Source organism: Phyllostomus hastatus, unplaced genomic scaffold (genome assembly GCF_019186645.2).
Source record: "Phyllostomus hastatus isolate PE091 unplaced genomic scaffold, TTU_PhHast_1.1 phas_scaffold_93, whole genome shotgun sequence".
NCBI lineage: Eukaryota > Metazoa > Chordata > Mammalia > Chiroptera > Phyllostomidae > Phyllostomus > Phyllostomus hastatus.
This window is the reverse complement of record NW_025334042.1, coordinates 10,235,470-10,255,543: the sequence shown is the minus strand read 5'-3', so window position 1 is coordinate 10,255,543 and position 20,074 is coordinate 10,235,470. Positions and strand designations below refer to the sequence as shown.

The following is a 20,074-nucleotide window of genomic DNA, read 5'->3' as shown; positions in this document are numbered from 1 at the left end:
TCAAATAATTGAATTTAAAAATGGGTGAAAGATTTGATAGACATTTTACCAAAAAAGGCATATAAGCACATAAAAAGGTGCTAATGATCATTAGTCATTACAGAAATGAAAATCAAAACAACAAAGAGATACCACTTCAAAACTCCTAAGTTGGCTAAAACCGGAAAGACAACATAAAATAAATGCTGGTGAGGGTGTTGAGAAGTTGGGACCCTCACAAACTGCTGGTAGGATTGTAAAATGGAACTGTCCAGCAGTTCCTGGAAAGGCTGACCATAGAATTACCATGTGACTTAACAATTCCATTGCTAGGTATTTACCTAAAAGAATTAAAAATACATCCACAGAAAAACTTGTACACCAGCTTTTATAATAGCCAAAAAATGGAAACAGCCCAAGTGTCTACCAACTGATGACTAGATAAACAAAATGTGGTGTATCCATTCAATGGAATATTTGTTCCTAAAAGGAAATGCAGTAGAGATACGTGCTGTAATATAATGCACCTTGAAAAATTATGCTAAGTGAAAGAAGCCAGACACAGAAGGCCACAATATTTACATGATTTTGTTTATGTGAAATGTCCAGCACAGGCAAATCCATAGAGACAGAAAGCATTAGTGGTTGCCATGGGTTTGAAGGCAGGGCAGAGTTGAGGAGTGACTTCTAATGGTTTTGGGATTTCTTTTTGGCATAATGAAAATGTTCTAAAACTAGTGGTGATGGTTGTACACTGTGACTGTGACTATATTAAAAACCATTGAATTATATATCTTAAAAGGATGAATTTTATGATGTGTGAATTTTATCTTAATAAAGCTATTATTTAAAAAAAAATAAGAATATGGCAATCAAAAGGAATAATAGCTTTTTGGAAAGAAATGAATCAATATTTGAGGAATGGGAAAAGCCCGGAGATAAAGAAGGTGTAAGGTTAGTAGGAACTCTTTAATTTGACATTGAAAGCAATGTTGAGAACATTTAGGTGAGGATAAAAAGAAATAATGTGTTACAGCCTGTTTAATCAAATAGAAGTTATAGATCATTGGTGCATTCCTAAGTGTACTGGTAGCCCTGAGTTTTCATAATTAAATGTGGATACCACTAAACTTATTTACATACATTGTATTTGGACGTTCATCTACCGGCTGTCGAATATTTTGAACTATCACTCAGTGACACTACTTGTCAGCCAGAATAGTTTAATTTCAGCAGTGTAGCCACCTTTACCCTTGAAAAAAAAGAAAAGGAAAATGACTTTTTTAGAAAAGCATATGAGAAACATATTTTTATGGATACAAGTGTGATACTCTGCCTCTTTCTATTACCTTTTTACTATTTTATGTAGTGAGTCCTGTTTACTTTCTTGTGGAATTTTTTCCCCAAGGTAAAGAAATGTGAAACTGGAGTGAAAGATCAATATCATTCTTAGGAATCTCTGTTCTTTTGTTTTTATTTTTTTTAACTTATTGGGATAACTTGTTAATAACATTAAATAGGTTTCAGCTGTACAGTTCTGTAGGCCATCATCTGTATATTGCTGGTGTGCTTACCACCCAGTCTAGTCTCCTTTCATCACCAAATATTTAACCCTCTTTATGCTCTTCATCCTTTCTTTACCTCCCTTCCCCTTTGGTAACCAACCTTCTGTTTTCTGTGTTTTTAAGTTTGTACATTAATTTCTGTTTTATATCCCACCTGTGAGTGAAATCTTACGGCTCTTGTCCTTTTCCATCTTATTTCACTTAGCATGGAACTCTCAAGATCTATCCATGTTGTAACAGATGGCAGTATTTCATCATTTTTATATGTCTGAGTAACATTCCATTGTTTATACTAAGTCTGTCCAGAAAAAGTCCAGCCATCATTAATATAACAATAATGGTTTGAGCAACATTGATGTAACCTGGCAGCCAAGGAGAGTGAGGACTGGAATGCACATGTGTGAACAATGACAACTTCACTGCACTTGTCATTAGGGGCAGTAGACCCCGTTGAGCAAGCATGTGTACTGTGTGGCCATCACATTCAAAATGACTGAGTGAGTAGGGTAATGAATCTGCATCAGATTTTGTGTTAAGCTTGAACTTTCCTCCATGGAAACCATTCCAGTGATTCAGGAGGCCACAGCTATGGGCAATTTGCTGATTGGCAGCTTCATCACAACAATGCACCAGCTCATGCATCCCATCCCATCTCGTGCAGAGCTTTTTGGTGAAACATTAAATCACTCAGGTGACTCAGCTAACCTACAGCCCAGATTTGGTGCCCTGTGACTTCTGGCTTTTCTCAAAACTAAAATCACCTTAGAAGCGGAAGAGATTTCAGACTGTGGATGAGATTCAGGAGAGTACTACAGGGCAGCTAATGGCAATTTGGAGAACTGTGTGAGGATCCAAGGTGCCTACTGTGAAGAGGACTGAGGCATCATTGTCCTATATACAGTGTTTCTTGTATCTTGTGTCTTCTTCAGTGTCTCTGTTTTTCATATTGCATGGCTGGATACCTTCTGAACAGACCTTGTATGTATCACTGCTTCTTTATCCAATCATCTGTCAAGGATGTGGGTTGTTTCCATGTCTTAACTATGGGGAATAATGCTAGAATGAACATAGGGGTACATATTATCTTTATGAATAAGTGTTTTCAAATTTGGGGGGTACATACCCAGAAGAGGGATTGCTGGATCATAAGCTAACTCTATTCTTAATTTTTTGAGAAACCTTTATACTGTTTTCCATAGCGACTATACTAATTTACATTCCCACGAGCAGTGTGACAACGTTCCCTTTCTCCACATCCTTTCCAATACTAATCATTTCTTGTCTTACTGATAATAGCCATTCTAACAAGTGTGAAGTGGCATTTCTTTGTGGTTTTGATTTGCAATTCCCTTATAGCTAGTGAAGTGAAGCATCTTTTCATAGATCTATTGGCCATTTGTGTGCCTTCTTGAGAAAAGTGTGTGTTCAGGTCCTCTTCCCATTTTTCAGTCAGATTGTTTTTTGGCTGTTGAGTTTTACGAGTTTTTTATATTTTTTGGATGATGGCCCCTCGGTTGGAGGTATTGTTTGCAAATATCTTCTCCCATTCTGTTGGTTGCCTTTTTGTTTTGTTGATGGTTTCTTTTGCTGTGCAGGGAATCTTTATTCATAAATTTAGGCAAGTTGCCCACATGTATGTACCCAGCAGTAATTCAGGAAATCATATGCATAAGACTATTTTTTTACCATTTTTCTGGTAGTACTTAAGGGATATTGCACTTTTCCTTAAATTATATTGATCCTTATCATTCTAAAGCTTTTTATGGCTCAAACATGAGATACAAAATATTTATAGCATCAGTTCTTTGATTAAAATGACTTGGGGCTAACTTATGAAAAAACTTATATTGAGTGAATATGAATGAATTACATTAGTGAATTTGACATGCACAGATAGACACCTACATTATTATTTTCTTTGTTATATATTTATTGTTGAAGTGGGTGGCATGAATCATCTCCGAGAGAATGGCATAGTGCATCGTGATATCAAGCCAGGAAATATCATGCGTGTTATAGGGGAAGACGGACAGTCTGTGTACAAACTCACAGATTTTGGTGCAGCTAGAGAATTAGAAGATGATGAGCAGTTTGTTTCTTTATATGGCACAGAAGAATATTTGGTAAGTCATACATAACTAATGTTATCTAAAGAAGCTGGATATATTGTAAATATGGGTAATTGGTCATCCAATTAACCGTACAATTTTAGGTAATTTTTATAACAAAGATTAAATTTTCTATTCTAATGAATATAGGGTGTAATGAGGGAATTATTAATAGACATTTGTTTCTAAGGGGCTTGCCATTTTGCTGGTTAAAAATTTTTATAAGTTTTATAACACTCTTAAATTCTTTAATGTTACTAATGCCATGGATCTGTAGTAAAAGAAAAAGCTGTCTGTTCATTCCAGGAGCATCTAGGTAGTTAAGGCTCCCTTTTTTAGATCAGAATAGCTAATATATTATAAGCTTGTTATAATCATATTCCCTGTGGAGCAAAATTCGTTAGAATTCTGAAACAGAAGATTCTATTCAGAGGCACTAGTTATTGAAAGACAGAGGACCATTTTTAGAAGCACACATAAAAAATGAAATGCCTTTGAAAAGATCTAACATGAAATTCTTTTAGAAAGCTAGGAAAGCTCTGTAGTTGAAATGATTTATATAAGTGGGTTTGTGTGGAGTTTGTGTTCAAACATTTGAACACTTAAGAAAATACTCTTGCCCTAACCAGTGTGGCTCCATTGGGTGTTGTTGCATGAAGCAGATGGTCACCGACTGAAGCTCAGTCAGGGCACATGCCCAGGTTGTGGGTTTAGGCCCCAGACTGGGCACACACAAGGGGCAACTAATGGTTGTTTCTCTGTCACATCAGTGTTTCTCTTCCTCTCTTTCTCTCCCTCTCCCCCTCTCTCTAAAAATAAATAAAATCTTTTTTAAAAAGAAAAGAAAAAAACTTTTTTTAAGAAAATGTTCTTAAAAAAGGACACTTGTTACATCAGGAAGTTTATAATATGCATTATTGTAGTTATCACTAATCATTCATGGCTCTGAAGTTTGTATTAAAGGGCTTAGATTCTATGACTTTTTCCATTCAGATTCTGCTGTTGTAATTTTACTAAGAGTGAAAGTCGGGCCAACCCTATAGCTCTTACTCAGATTATTCTAAGGCCAGTATGAATTAAGGTGTCTTAAGTCATTCTTCTATCAATATATAACCCCAATTAATTTGTACTTATATTTTGATAATCTTTTAATAAGAGCACCTAAAATGGATTATAGTTATTCAGCAGATATTTATGGAGTGTCTACTATATACCAGACTTGTGATTCCTGCTCTTATGGAACCCTTACGCTAGTGGAGAAAATAGATAGTTACTAAGTATATTAAACAGGTAAGTAGGATAAATTCAAATAATTGAAGTGGTGAGAAGATGATAGAATAGTAAGATAAAAGTAATTAGCAGGAGAAAGATAGGATAGCTAAGGAGAGCCTCTTCAATCCTAAATGAAATGACACTTAAATGGTATAAAGAAGCAAGCCAGAGATTTGGGAGAAGAGCATTATAAGCAGAGGGAACAGCAACTGCAAAAGCCTTGAAACAGTAATGACTCTGGATGTTTGAGAAACAGAAAGGATAGCAATTCGGCCAGAACTTAGTGAGTGAAGGGGCAGGTGGTAGGAGTTGGAATTGGAAAAGGAAGCAGAGGCCAGCTAGATCATACAGGCTGGTAGTTTCAGCCCTGCGTGGTCAACCCTGTGTTTTGCAGTGTTCCTTTTAGTCTCTTGAAATGAAGTTATTAGATAATATAATCAACCTGCATACCTAATTAAAAGAATAGCATAATATCTTAATAATAAGATAAAGGAAAATATAATAAAATCATAGGTATTTAATATGTAGCAGTTCAGGAATCACTTCAGTGTCAAACATTTTATCAGAAGCTGGCACCTATAAGTAATATCATTTCCAGTGCAAGTGCAGTGATGACTTGCATGTTGTGTTAGTGAGTCACACATCACAAATGGCAGTTGTATCACTGATGTGATTTTAAAAAGTGAATAATTCGTTGTGGTTTTTAACTTAATCAGGTAGATTTACTCATAGCTACATCCTTGCAGCCACAAAGTACTATATTATGTGTAAAGTGGATTTAGATCACTATAAACAGACTTCTCATCTGCACAGGTGTTTGGCAGGATATTCAAAAGTTATGCAGGATGTGAGAAGCTTGTTTTTCAGAACTGTCTCATATTGGGCAGGTGTTTCTCATCTCTAGTGTCTGCCCAGTAAATACCTGTAGTCCTTCCCCGTTACTTAAGGACCAGAACAAACAAACTGAGGCCCTGTACCAGCCTTCTTGAGGCTGATTTCCCATTACCAACTATTAACTTCTCATGTATTCTCTGAGGACCACATTTTAGCTTTTGCTTCTAACAGACTTAAAATGGAAAGAACAAAACATTAACTATATGAAGTCTGAATCCATGCTGTATTCTAGGCTGAAATTTAACTCTAATTTTTTGCCTATTTCAGATTATGCACAGCCTTGCTTTCACATTCAGTGTACCAGAAGTTATAAAATGAAATAAATAATAGCCTGAGGCTCAATAATTTAGAAATACTTCTGTTTTTAAATGAAGACTTCTCTCCTTTTGGAATTCCCAGAAGTTAAATCTTCTCCTCTTTGTATATACACCCAAAGAAAACACCAATAGTTTTTCTTCCACCATTTTTAATGTGATGGATATCTTAATTCTATAATCTGGGAACTTTGCTGTAGCCTTTTTTCTTATACTCCTATTCCAGATACAGAGGCCCATGCCCAGTAGCACATTCATGAGAGAGCCAATGGGCACACATGTCAGACCAGGATGTATCTCAGGTCACTGTCACTCACTCCCTAAGGAATGCCTTCCAACTATGCCAGTTTGTTGTACCTTTTAAGGAGGTACCCCCCAACTTTTGTCTCCTCCTAGAATCGCTGTATTTCCTTTTCCTAGGTTGGCAGCCTTATGTTCCAGAAGATATCAGGCATATCTTGGCCTATTCACAGCCTCATTCATACACTAGGTACCATCTGCTAGGTCAGAGGTCAAGCTAGCACTTCTCTGGGCAGTAGTTACTGTATGTGTTATACCACAGAACCGGCAAAATCACTTTGGCCCCACATATCTTGTTAGGCATATGTTTGGACATTCACTTCAAACTCCTCATGCATACTATCTCCTTTGATTTCTCATTAAAATGTTTCCTAAGAGTTCAAAAAAATCCAGGGACAGTGACCCTTTAGGAGTCACATTCATAGCCTGCAGCCTCTTTTAGTAGTACCCTTCCAGCAGTGTCACCTGCATTGGTTCCCAGTCCCTTGGAACATAGCAGAATATCACAAAGTCATAAGGCTTGTTTTGGTTTGGGATCATTGGGTGATTACTTTACTTTGGTCCAGAGTACACTCTTGTAGCTTTACTTCCCAAGAATCTTCAAGCCCCAGTGCATAACTTCATAGAGGCAAATGGCAGGAGGCTAAGCATGTGTGATCCCTGTTGGTTCTTTGCAGAGCTGAAAGTCCATCAGAATCAGTCTAGATCTCTAAGCTCCCTAAGCATGTCCTATAAGACCCGTTTGTTCTCCACAGTGTAATATGGTGCCTTCTGTGCTGAAGGGCATGTGTTTAACATCAGACCAGCTACTTGTCTGGATCACTAGATCCCCAGTGAACCCAGTCAGGCCAGTTCTCTGGATTAATTCTAGAAAATATAATTTTCATCTCACAGCCCATATGACCTACTCTGACAGATTGCATGAGAGGGATGAGGGAAAGGAATCAAGGCTGTCTGATAGGTGTGGGGTGTGAACAACTGGTAGATGGTGGCACTGTTTACGTATAGGATAAAGATTAGAAGGAAACAGATTTGAGGGGAAGACCAAGAATCTATTCTGGATGTTAGGCTTGAGCAACCTTTTAGATGTTCAAGGCAACAGTGGGATACATGAATCCGGAGCTCTGGGCAGAGATAATTTTGGGAGTTAAAGAACAGATAATATTTTATGTCATGGGCCTGAATGGAAGATGAGGAAATAAGACAGTTATAAATGTGGACTGCTATTTTGAGAAGTTTTGATTCTCAAATATCTGCTTCCATTGATTCTCTGAGTGATAAGCTAGAAAATTGGGTGATAAGCTAGAAGGAATTGTGGGATAAATATAAGATGTTTTAGGGAGGTAATTAGAGCATTTATGTAAGCTGAAAGGAATAATCCAATAGGGAAATTGATGTATAAAGTAAAAGGTGTAATTGAAGAATTGTCGAGACAATATAGGTGGAAAATATAGGTGGAGATGGGCTCCACAATACAGATGGAATAGTTATCCTAAGAGCAGTTCCATTGTAACTGGAAAGTAGGCCTGGAGTATGGACATAGATCTGTGTGTGTTGGTATGTGGTAAAAATGGTATAAGGGAGAGTTGGTCCTTGGACTGCTTCTGTTTCCTCATTGAAGTATAAAGTGTGAAGTCATCAAAACTGAGGATCAAATGAGGTAGTGTTGGAAGTTTGAGGAGAGGAAGATGTGAGATAGTGCTTTCAGATTAGAAAATACAAATTATTAAGCCCTGGCTGGCATAGCTCAGTAGATTGAGCGCGGGCTGCGAACCAAAGTGTCTCAGGTTCGATTCCCAGCCAGGGTACATGCCTGGGTTTCAGGCCATAACCCCCAGCAACCGCATATTGATGTTTCTCTCTCTCTCTCCCCCCTCCCTTGCCTCTCTAAAAATAAATAAATAAAATCTTTAAAAAAAAGAAGAAAATACAAATTATTAGCAAAATATTGTAGATTTGCTAGGCATTATTGAATATCTATTTTTGTGTAATATATTACCATAGAACACAAGATAGTAGTTTTCTTTTTCTTTTTTCTAAGCATCCTGATATGTATGAAAGAGCAGTGCTAAGAAAAGATCATCAGAAGAAATATGGAGCAACAGTTGATCTTTGGAGCATTGGGGTAACTTTTTACCATGCAGCCACTGGATCACTGCCTTTTAGACCATTCGAAGGGCCACGTAGGAATAAGGAAGTGATGTAAGTGATTTCACCATCTAAAATTAGAAATGATTTTTTTAAATGTATCTATCTTATATTGTGTCATCAAAGGTTAGAGGTATATACTAATGAAAATTGATTAAGCTATCATTTCTGTATTTTGAGCTATTTGGTTTTAAATAATACAACCTTATAAAAATGTATAGACATAGTTTTTCAAAATGTGTTTAAATATCTTATATACAAAGTATAAATGACAGCTAGTCTTTGGTCCATCATTAAAAATATACTGCTTTCTGGATTTTATTTCAGCACATTATTTATTTGTCTTTGTATACTTAATTGAATTTTTCTTTTATATAACTGAAAAAAATAGTAGTATGTGGAATAGTTGAATCATTACCAGATCTAAAAGAAATATAGTTACCATTTCAAAAATATTAATGTAAGATTAAATTTTTTTCTAGTGTTGCAGTTTCAGTCCAAAGACTGAATACATTTTACTAATATATTATACTGCCATAATTATTAGGAAATAATTAGTGTGTATAAAGTCACTGTTGTAAACCACATAATGGAGGAAAGAGAGAGATTTCTAGATATAAAGTCTATTATTAAATTCATTCATACATTGGCTACACACCTTTTTATTTTAAAAGAAATTAGTAAATGAACTGGATACATGAGAAACAGCCAAACCATGCACACATAGAACTGAGGTAATGAATGCTGTTTAGTTAGTGAATGATTTGGGACAATAACTCACTGACAGCCTGATGTGTCGAACCGTTCTTTAGGTCTTAACATTGTCTCTGACCGTTACATATTTGATGCTGCCTTTTACAGGCAAACATGACTTCATAATCACAACTGTAAAAATATCTTTTATTTAATCTTATCTGAAAAAATTTAGGGAAAAGTTTATTTTTCTTTTTGTTGATTTGAGGAAGAAAAACCAAGTCAGCTGATACAATGACTTTTGCTAAAACCTGGGTAGCTGAATGTTTTCCAACAAAGACAACATATGAGGGGCAATCTAAAAAAACCAGAAGTGTGAGGTCTGCCCAGAAGGTATACAGCCGTGTAATATGAAAAATAGAGACATTTATTGAAGAAGATACAAGAAACATTGTACATAGGACAATGATTCCTCAGTCCCTTTCAAAGTAGGCACTTTGGGACCTCACACAGTTCTCCAAATTGCCATTAGCTGCCCTGTAGTACTCTCCTGAATCTCATCCACAGTCTGAAATCTCTTCCGCTTCTAAGGTGATTTTAGTTTTGAGAAAAGCCAGAAGTCACAGGGCACCAAATCTGGGCTGTAGGTTAGCTGAGTCACCTGAGTGATTTAATGTTTCACCAAAAAGCTCTGCACGAGATGGGATGGGATGCATGAGCTGGTGCATTGTTGTGATGAAGCTGCCAATCAGCAAATTGCCCATAGCTGTGGCCTCCTGAATCACTGGAATGGTTTCCATGGAGGAAAGTTCAAGCTTAACACAAAATCTGATGCAGATTCATTACCCTACTCACTCAGTCATTTTGAATGTGATGGCCACACAGTACACATGCTTGCTCAACGGGGTCTACTGCCCCTAATGACAAGTGCAGTGAAGTTGTCATTGTTCACACATGTGCATTCCAGTCCTCACTCTCCTTGGCTGCCAGGTTACATCAATGTTGCTCAAACCATTATTGTTATATTAACGATGGCTGCATTTTTTCTGGGCATACTTCATATCTTCTGGAGAATGAGCCTCTTGTAGTACAGGCTTCCCCCACCAGGTGTGTTCCAGCTTCACTGAGTTTGCTTTGGAAGACTCTTTGAGCATGTTTGCCCACTTCATGATGGCTGATTTACAAGCACACCTGCCCACACCACAATGCGTTTTCAGAAGTTTTTAACCAAAGATAACATGACCCCCGTGCCACCCTCCCTATACACTTGATCATGCCCCTAGTGACTTTTTTTCATTTCCCTGGATGAAAAAAATCCTCAAAAGGAAATATTTTGCTGATGTGGAAGAGATAAAACATCAAAATGGCAGAGGCACTAAAAGGCATAAAAATCGATGAGTTCAGAAATTGTTTTGAGCAGTGGAAAAAGCATCTTAAGTAGATTTATTACATCAAATGGAGAGTACTTTGAAGGTTACATGAAGTTTAAACACGTAAGAATAAATACACAATTATTACAAATAAATTCTGTGTTTTGGGGCCCCCCCTCATAATGGAAAAAGATATACATTGCTATACTAATGATTTGGTATAGCATCATCTCAAGCCTGCATTATAGCAGTGCCATATATATATATAATTATTATAAAATACAATATTTTATATATTATGTATTTTATATATATAAAACCTTTTTGTTAATGATGTCTGAGAGTCAGTTTGTGTTTCACTTTAAACATAAATTGTGCCTAACAGTTAATCATGCTTTTATTGTCACTGATATATTTAAAAGAAATGTCAGCACTGCTTGCTGTCCTAAAAATGGATTAAGAGAAAGTATGACACTCCCTATAAAGGAAACACATAACTCATAAGCAGCTAGGAATTCCTAATTGTGTGGGCAGATAAGCAGTTAAGAGAATTTCTTTATTTTCATAGTAACAACTTTTATGAACATTGATGCTAATAAGTGTTCACAGTTACTGAAGTAATAATAATTACCAATGAATGATGCATTTATCTCACCTTATAGTAGTGTTGATCCCTTTGCACCTCATTTACTTGTTATAAATGTGTTTATATATGCATCTTACCAAAATTAGTTAAGCTTTTTAAAAAATTTGTCAGCATTCCCCTTTAGAATTATGTCATTCCTTCTATTTCTTTTTTTCTTGCACTAATCTCATATTTCTGCTTATTCATAATCAGATCCTTCTCATGTGAATGCAGCGTATTTTTCACATTAATTTCTTTCTTTCCTGAAAAATCTCTTAAGGCAGAAATCCTGACTGCATCTGCTGAGGAAAGAGTAAGCAGTCCATTTCAGTTGTACTGGTTCTACTTTTTTCAAGAATATATTGACTTCCTCTCTTTGCCTCTTCTACTGTGAGGATAAAGACCATTCTCAGCAGTCAGACTGTCGACATCCCAGAAAGTGTCCACAGTTAGTGCAAGGAGCCCCAGAGGCACCCCGGGGAGGGACTTCAGTCCCCTTGGAAAGAAAGAGAAGAGCATCTGAGTTAACAAATCATGGGGAAATAGAAGGGAACTGGCTTCTGTTTGCAGTATCTGCAGTCACGTACAGAGCATGAACAAGGGTGTTAGACTGGGCTACTGTTACAAGAGGAGGTCTGTGGCTTACTTCCCCATCAGTGTTGTTATTCAGGAGAGTGGTTCTCTTGTTGAAATAAAAAGTTCTTTGCATGCGCCCTGGCTGGTGTGGCTCAGGGGATTGAGCCTGTGAACCAAAGGGTCACTGGTTCAATTCGCAGTCAGGGCACATGCCTGGGTTGCGGGCCAAGTCCCTGATGGGGGGGCACGTGAGAGGCAACCACACGGTGATGTTTCTCTCTCTCTTTCTCTCTCCCTTTCCTTCTCTCAAAAAGTAAATAAAATCTAAAAACAATTTTTTTAATAAAAATTCCTTGGACGAAAAATATATCTGCAGGGTTTGGATGAGGTCAGGTGTTGCTTATTCAGTATCTTAAGCCCCAAAAGATGAGTTGATTCTGAAGGAAACAACATTGAACTTGTACCAAATTCAGCTGCTTTGATTCAGCAAGCCACACAGTTTAAAACAAAGATACCGGAAAATTTGGGGATGGTATCTATGGTCCTGAAAAAGAAACAGTTCAGCAGGCTGATGCATGAACTCTCAGTAATCAAGCTATATAGAAACAGCAGGATGCCAAATGATTCCTCCCGCTTAACTGTAATATTTTAAAGATGCAGTAAAAGCCATGTATTGATTTGAGGGGGAAAAAAATTGATTTGCTCAGAGCACATTTATGTAGACATTAAATAAAAAGACAGTTATGTGAGAAATAATAATCTATTAACTTATACAAGATCCTGCTATATTATGTGTACATTTTCATTTGGATAAAGTATTCTTGAAGGCATGAGGCTCTTATTTCTCTCCTACTTTCATGTTTTGTTTAGAGAAGTTGAAACCTAAAAGGTCGCTTTCAACTTGCTATGTATCATTATAGTATTTTCTTGCTTCCCCATCTGCTCTTTCATCAGTTCATCTTTATTTTTATCACCATCAAGAATCAAATTAAATTTGACTTTCAATTTTGGTAAACACATATTTCAGTTTGTGTATATATTTTTCAACATGCAGAGAACCTTTCAGATACTGTGCTATGTATAATGGGTTTGGTTTTTTTTTTAAATGCTATTATTCATTCTGTAGTAATTTCATAATCCAGTTGACTGTGCCTTTGGACAATATGGGTAAATGGGATTTAGATGCTTTTTTTATGGTCTAGAGACATTCTGTAACATAACTTTTTTGTGTTTGCTCGATTTTTTCAGATGGAAAAATTAATATTTTTGTTGTGAACATCAAGATGGTGTTGTATGGCACTCTGAGATCCCAAATGAAAATTAATTATGGCATACATAAAATAATCGTACAACCACTATCCTACTTCAGTCAGTCAGATTCAAAGTATTTTGGTTTTTTTATGGATCCTGTGAACATCAGTCACAAAGTTTCATCTAGTAGATAATTGTAGGTGCACCTGAGGAATACTTTTGCAAAGCCCATTGATAGGCTATACAGTAATGAGCTGCTTGTTTTATTCTGCCTTTATTCCTCCCAAGGTATAAAATAATTACTGGAAAGCCTTCTGGTGCAATATCTGGAGTACAGAAAGCAGAAAATGGACCAATCGACTGGAGTGCAGAAATGCCCGTTTCTTGTAGTCTTTCTCGGTGAGTAGAGTGTACCCAGTACTCCTTTTTTTCAATTGGTGTTTGGAATCTTGACTAAAATCATGAATACTTGAGTGTGATTTATTGTTGTTGTTTTAGAATGGTGCTTTAATTTGTGATTTTTGTCTTTTTGGTGATGAAAAAAATATAAATATAATGTATAAATAATTTTCCCAGATCTCTATGAGGATATAGGGCATACATTTTTGAGATTGCTAATCATTGGGCTTGGAATTCTGTCCAAGGTGGGGATCCAGCTTAGGACCTTGGTATCTTTTGTTCTGACTTCCCTATTGACAGATGACAAATAGTGGTATATAGATAGGAATAACTAGAGTTCTAAAAAACAAGCATTCAAATTTAATATACCTTCATTCTTTTTTTAAATATATATCTTTTTAAGATTTTGTTTAATTTTTAGAGAGAAGGGAAGGGAAAGAGAAAGAGGGAGAGAAATATCAATGTGTGGTTGCCTCTCACATGGCCCCTGCTGGGGACCTGGCCCTCAACCAAGGCATGTGCCCTGACTGGGAATGGAACCAGCAACCCTTTGGTTTGCAGCCCACACTCATTCCACTGAGCTACACCAGCCAGGGCTATACCTTCATTCTTAAAAAGTGTTCATGTTACTCAAAAGGTGAGAAATGACAGCTTTCTCCTACTTCTTCCAGCATGTCAAATGTTCATAAAGGTCTCACTTAATTTAGCAGCCAGAACTCTAAAAAAGTTGCGAACTCAGATATGAATCCTGTCATCACAAAGAAAGATTTAAGGGAAAAGAAATTAAAAGTAGAGAGTAAATTATTTTATATTTTAATCTGGAAATAAATCCAAAATGCCAATATGTAGAATTTGTGATTAATGAATTAACTTTTATTTTTCTTGACTGTGATAATTGTGTAATCCACAAGTGAACACATACATATAGGTTATAAGTATGTGCCCTGGCCAGAGATTGAACCCACAACCTTGGTGTATTGGGATGACGTTGTTACCAACTGAGCTATCTGGTTAGGGCTGTGGGTGCTGTTTGTATGACTTACATATAAGTAAATATATCACAAGCTAATAAAATGTTGCATATCATTTTATGTATTGATTTCAGTGAAAACTCATTTAAACCAAGGGTTTCAGTGGTAAAATCGTTTTGAAAACCACTGGTTTGACATTTTTATTTTAGTGTTGTTCTTAAAAGTCTCCAAAATAAAATTGTGTCAGGTAGCTAGAATTACCATGAGAAATTCATTTTCTTGGAGAGCAGAAATTTAGTACTATAATAATGATTTGTGTTAAATTTTGATTTAGAAAATACTCATTTTGAGAATCTCAGGCAAAACATAAAATTTTAAAAAGTCAGGAAATTAATACTTTCTGTGTTATAATTATATTGCTGTAACTCAGAATCAATAATTTGACGATCTGAACTGCAGATTGCATATTCCAGGAAGGTAACAGGTCTTTATCTGTCTAATCAGTTTTTAGCACACCAAGTTATACATTCTTGGATAAAAATTGCTTAGGTACCAGAAAGCATTTTTTTGTTTGTTTTTGTTTTTTGTTCTTTTAGTAAGGACATTAAGTACTACTAATTAGCAATAAAAACAACTACCAAAAATGTAACAAGTACAAAAAAGATAACCATCCTCTTTCTTACAAGTATTAGTCAAGATCTGATAGCAAGTGAGGAAGACCTAACTCATTTGGTTTAAATGCAGAAGAAAATAGATTTACTTTGTAATTAAAAGTTCACATGTATACATGACTGAAAGCCCAGCTAAATCCTTGGACTCGGGCTGTGTCAAGACTTGGTCTCTTTAAATCATTCAGATCTGCTTTTCTCTGCTTCCTTTTTCCTCTCGATAGGGCTTTTTCCTGACAGCCACAGGAACGCTGCCAGCATTGCCAGATTCACAGTCTTACAGCTTTGAAAACTCAGTGGGGGAAAAAAGACTTTCTTCTTTGTAGTTTTAGCAAAGATTTCTGGGTTGATTTTCATTTAACTAACTTACATGCTGCCGCCTGACCACCTCCGGCTAATCATAACCAAACCTAGCTCTTATGCCCTTCTGTGCATAGGGAGTAAAGTTAGAGAATGCAGAGGTGTGGATTCTCTTATAAAAGGAGAGACGAGAGATTCCTGTTGGCAAAAATTTAAAATGTCCACTACATATTTTGAAGACTCTTCACAGGCAAGGAATTATTTCATTACGGGTTACATAGTCAAGAGTATATTTTTAAGACTATTTGAAATTCCATAATTGAGAATCTGCTTGAGCATATTTTATAATTCTATAAAAGCATGAGAAAAATAAAGTCCTCCCATTCATTTTTTTAAATATTTAAGCTTATTAGTCAAAAATTATTCCTAGTTGAATTGGCACTAATTGATTAGTATATGATTATCATAATTTTACTTCCTAAATATGTGTCAATATAAGAACCTCATTTGAGCCTAACTGATGACATATGCTGAGGAGCAGGGCCTCAAATGCTCCAGAAAAAGACAGCTTTCCAACTTATTTTATGCATTTGAATCAAAGGAGAAGATCTAAGGTAGATGCATGAAATCCATTAGTGGTAGATTAAGGAGGAGGAAGAAAACTTAGCAGGGAAATATCTAGGATTGGATAAAAGATGAAATTGAGAAACACACACTTTCTTTACATTGATGGGTATTACAGGATAGTTAATAATGAACATATACAGCATGTTGCGACGTATGCAGGGAACAAGATAACAATGTGGGAGTTCTTTGGTCTGGTGGTTTGGTACTTATGGTAGTGCCTTTAAGGGGTAGGAAAAGAAAATTACTCTGACATTTCAAAGGTATATTATCCTAGATACATAAAAACAATGGACAGAGCTCATTTAAGGTAAAGGTTGACCTTTGCTAAGGAAACTATAAGCCTGGAATGTGACTACCCCATATGACTTGCCTAATTAGGATGCGATCAGACCTTTTGGTCACTAAGCCTGTTAGGCCTGCCATGTGGTGCCCCTGAACTTGTCAGGTGTATTGCATATCCCCTTTTTTGTTCACAGAAATACTATAAAAGGCATATAAATTCAACATAAAAAATTATATATTGTAATGCCATATTAAAAGGACATTAAAGACCCTGAAATTAAACTGTTGTCCTTATGACCACCTGGTTCAAATCAATTGATTTCACCTGGATGATTTTGCATATACAATGTTAGAATGTGTTTGAAAAACTGAGGAAACTTGGGAATGAAAGAATCAAAGAAAATAACTAGTAAAAGAGAAGTTAACATAAAAATACTATAATTCCTGATTTCTTGACAAGTAATATTAAACTAAGGTTACCTGGCTTTCTGAAAAGTTGGCAGATTTTTTTAAAACTTTAATTCAATCTAATAATAATAACAGTTCCTTTGATTTGTTAATATTATGATTTTGTACCTAGTTAAAATATAGCACATTCACTCTTCAATTCTTTTTAATACTATTTTAGGGGTCTTCAAGTTCTACTTACCCCTGTTCTTGCAAACATCCTTGAGGCAGATCAGGAAAAGTGTTGGGGTTTTGACCAGTTTTTTGCAGAAACTAGTGATATTCTTCACCGAATGATAATTCATGTTTTTTCACTACAACAAATGACAGCTCATAAGATTTATATTCATAGCTATAATACGTAAGTACCTCTTTATATTTTCTTACTATGTGGTAATATTGTTTGTAATAATTGTCTTCATAAATTGTGAGAGGAAATAGAAAAGATACCTCAGCTTCACCAGAGGCATCCAGTCCCACTTAGAAAATAATGTTTGGCCCTGGCTGGCATAGCTCATGGATTGAGCATGGGCTGCAAACCAAAGCATCGTAGGTTCGATTGCCAGTCAGGGCACATGCATGGGTTGCAGGCCATGGCCCCCTGCAACCGCACGTTGATGTTTCTCTCTCTCTCTCTCTCTCTCTCCCTCCCTTCCCTCTCTAAAAATAAATAAATTAAATCTTTAAGAAAAACAATATACTTTTAAAAAAAGAAAATAATGTTTATGTACTTAGTAAATTCCTTTTTACTTCCCTTTGGAATAAAAGGATTAATTTTCTAATCTTCCAAAATTTATGGGTAAATTATCTTAGTCTTAAACTGCAAATTTTACAAGATTATTTTTGTTCTATGCCTTCTGTCAAATTACATAATCCCATAACCATAAATAACATCTACTAATAAGGGGGCCATTTCATTAAGAGTACTATCCTATCATATAAAAAATATTAAAGCATAAGTCTTAAATATAAGTAGCATAGTTATTGTTTGCGTGTGTGGCATAAAACCCTTATTAGGTGCTGGAAAAATAATCATTTGTTTTACTGAAACGAAAGCATATAACACCCATATCATAAAAAATCTACCCATGTGATAAAATTGCATGTAAGTAAGTACACGCACACTCAACATGTAGCACTAGGTAATCTGACTAGATTAGGTGGGTCAGTATCAGCAGTGTCAACATACTGGTTATAATATTGTACTATATTTATGCAAGATGTTACCATTGGGGGAAACTGGGTGAATGGTATATAGCATCTCTCTGTATTATTTCTTACAACTGCATATAAATCATCAGTGATCTCAAAATAAAATATTTCTTAAAATGCAGGAAAAAAAACATTACAACCATTCTATATGCATTAAGTTTTTGTTTTGTTTGGTTTGGGGACAGGATTCAAATAACAGTTTTTTGGTTTTGTTTTGTTTTGGGGTTTTTTTTTTGTTTGTTTGTTTTTATTTATAGAGAGAGGGGAAGGGAAAGAGAGAAGGAAAGAAACTATAATGTGTGGTTGCCTCTCATGTGCCCCCCACTGGGGACCTGACCGGTGGTGACCCTTTGGTTCTCAGCTTACACTCAACACTGAACTACACCAGCCAGGGCTCAAATAATAGTTTTGATGCCTCATAAAACTCAAGAGATTTTTACTGGTAATTTATTAAGGAATCACATTAATTGGGTAAAGTATTTTAGATATTAATATCTAAAACACCTATGTCTAATATAAGCATTAAATATAATGTAAATATAAATAAAATATTAATATAAGATTATAAACAAACCAAAATTATTTCTTTAAAATAAAATATTCATCTTTATTTTGGTACTTAATAGCCTGAGTGAATATGTGTTACAGTTATGCATTGGTCACTATTTCATTTTTTTTCATTTAGTCTTTATTGTGATTTTTCCATTACCTTTAATCCTCTTATACCCCCCACCCCCCCAGCAATCACCACACTGTTGCCCACATCCATGAGTCCTTAAAAATCTATTTGAACATAAAAAGATCAACCAGCTTGAGCCAAATCTTAGCAGAGGCTTGTGGAAAAGAGAAATCACAACATTGCTGCTGAAATACTTCTTTAACTTCAATGGCTCTGTTCAGGGAGAGTCTACCTTTACCCCGAAAACATCCTTTTGAAAATACCTGGTTTCATTAATTTATTTAACGAACATTATACAGTTGGGTTGTGAGTGCTATTCTCAGTTCCTAATATATTTAAGTCACTTAGTCCTCACACCAGATCTGTGAGGTGGATCCTTATTCTGATTTCACACATGAGGAAACGTGGCGCAAGGAGACTTGAGGTAATTCAGCAAGTGAATGGAAAAACTGGAATTTGAACTCAGCCTGCTTTTAGAGTCAGTGCTTTTAAGCTCTCTGCTATGTTGGCTTTCCATTGTTAAATATTAAGAACGCTGTGTATTGCACACATCCAGTATAGGTATGCAGGCAGAAATAGTGTAGAATTGATTGCCGTGGAGACAGTTTGTATGACATTTTAGTTTAATAGACTGTGTGGTAGGCCCATGAACAAAGCAGTGTTTTTGGGTACTGGTCATGATCTGAAGTACTGCTTAGAAATGGGTGTTGTAGTCAGTCATTAAAAAGAAAAAGACTTTACCTCTCTTTATCCCAATTATGTTGTCTTTTTGGATTTTCCTCACACAGTGCTACTGTATTTCATGACTTGGTGTATAAACAAACCAAAATTATTTCTTCAAATCAAGAACTTATATATGAAGGACGACGCTTAGTTCTAGAACCTGGGAGACTAGCACAGCATTTCCCTAAAACTACTGAGGAAAACCCTATCTTTGTAGTAAGCCGGGAACCTCTGAGTACCATAGGATTGATATATGAAAAAAGTAAGTTGGGATTTTCCTTGTTCTTACTAGCCATTTAAAAAAAAAAAAAACCTATAAAATTGTCATCTTCATAAAGTTCATCGATGATGACATTAATGTGTGGACCCTTTGTAAACATTACAGTTTTGTTAATTTGAACAAAATAATAAAATTTAAAAGCTTTTTAGGCAAAATAATTTGGCATTAAATATTTTGTTTCATGAAGTGGTAAAATATTTTGTCATGTATTTTCACTATAGCTGTCTGCTTTTAGTATTTTACACCCAAAATAACCTTTTGTATCATACATTTCAGCAAATATTTATTGTGCCCAGTGTGAATAGGACACTGCCAGCCGTTGGAGTCTAAGAAAAATTAGAGCTACATTTTGTAGTCTTTTAAATTATTGATTCTGTTGTGAAGGAAAGAC

General features: G+C 35.7%; 1 protein-coding gene and 1 pseudogene across 5 annotated transcripts in view; both read left to right on the top strand.

Annotated features, from left to right (window-relative positions):
- The window catches only part of TBK1 (TANK binding kinase 1), a 53,164-nt gene that overhangs the window by 11,328 nt on the left and 21,762 nt on the right, over positions 1-20,074 (top strand). For 4 of the 5 annotated variants that reach the window (XM_045829773.1, XM_045829774.1, XM_045829776.1 and 1 more), the window contains exons 5-9: positions 3,486-3,667; positions 8,474-8,634; positions 13,384-13,494; positions 16,971-17,150; positions 19,469-19,665. In XM_045829773.1, the coding sequence (XP_045685729.1) occupies positions 3,486-3,667; positions 8,474-8,634; positions 13,384-13,494; positions 16,971-17,150; positions 19,469-19,665 (831 nt within the window). The remainder of the gene's footprint in view (positions 1-3,485; positions 3,668-8,473; positions 8,635-13,383; positions 13,495-16,970; positions 17,151-19,468; positions 19,666-20,074) is intronic. The other variant, XM_045829777.1, reaches the window with a different exon arrangement.
- LOC123812507 lies at positions 11,644-12,423 on the top strand (annotated as a pseudogene).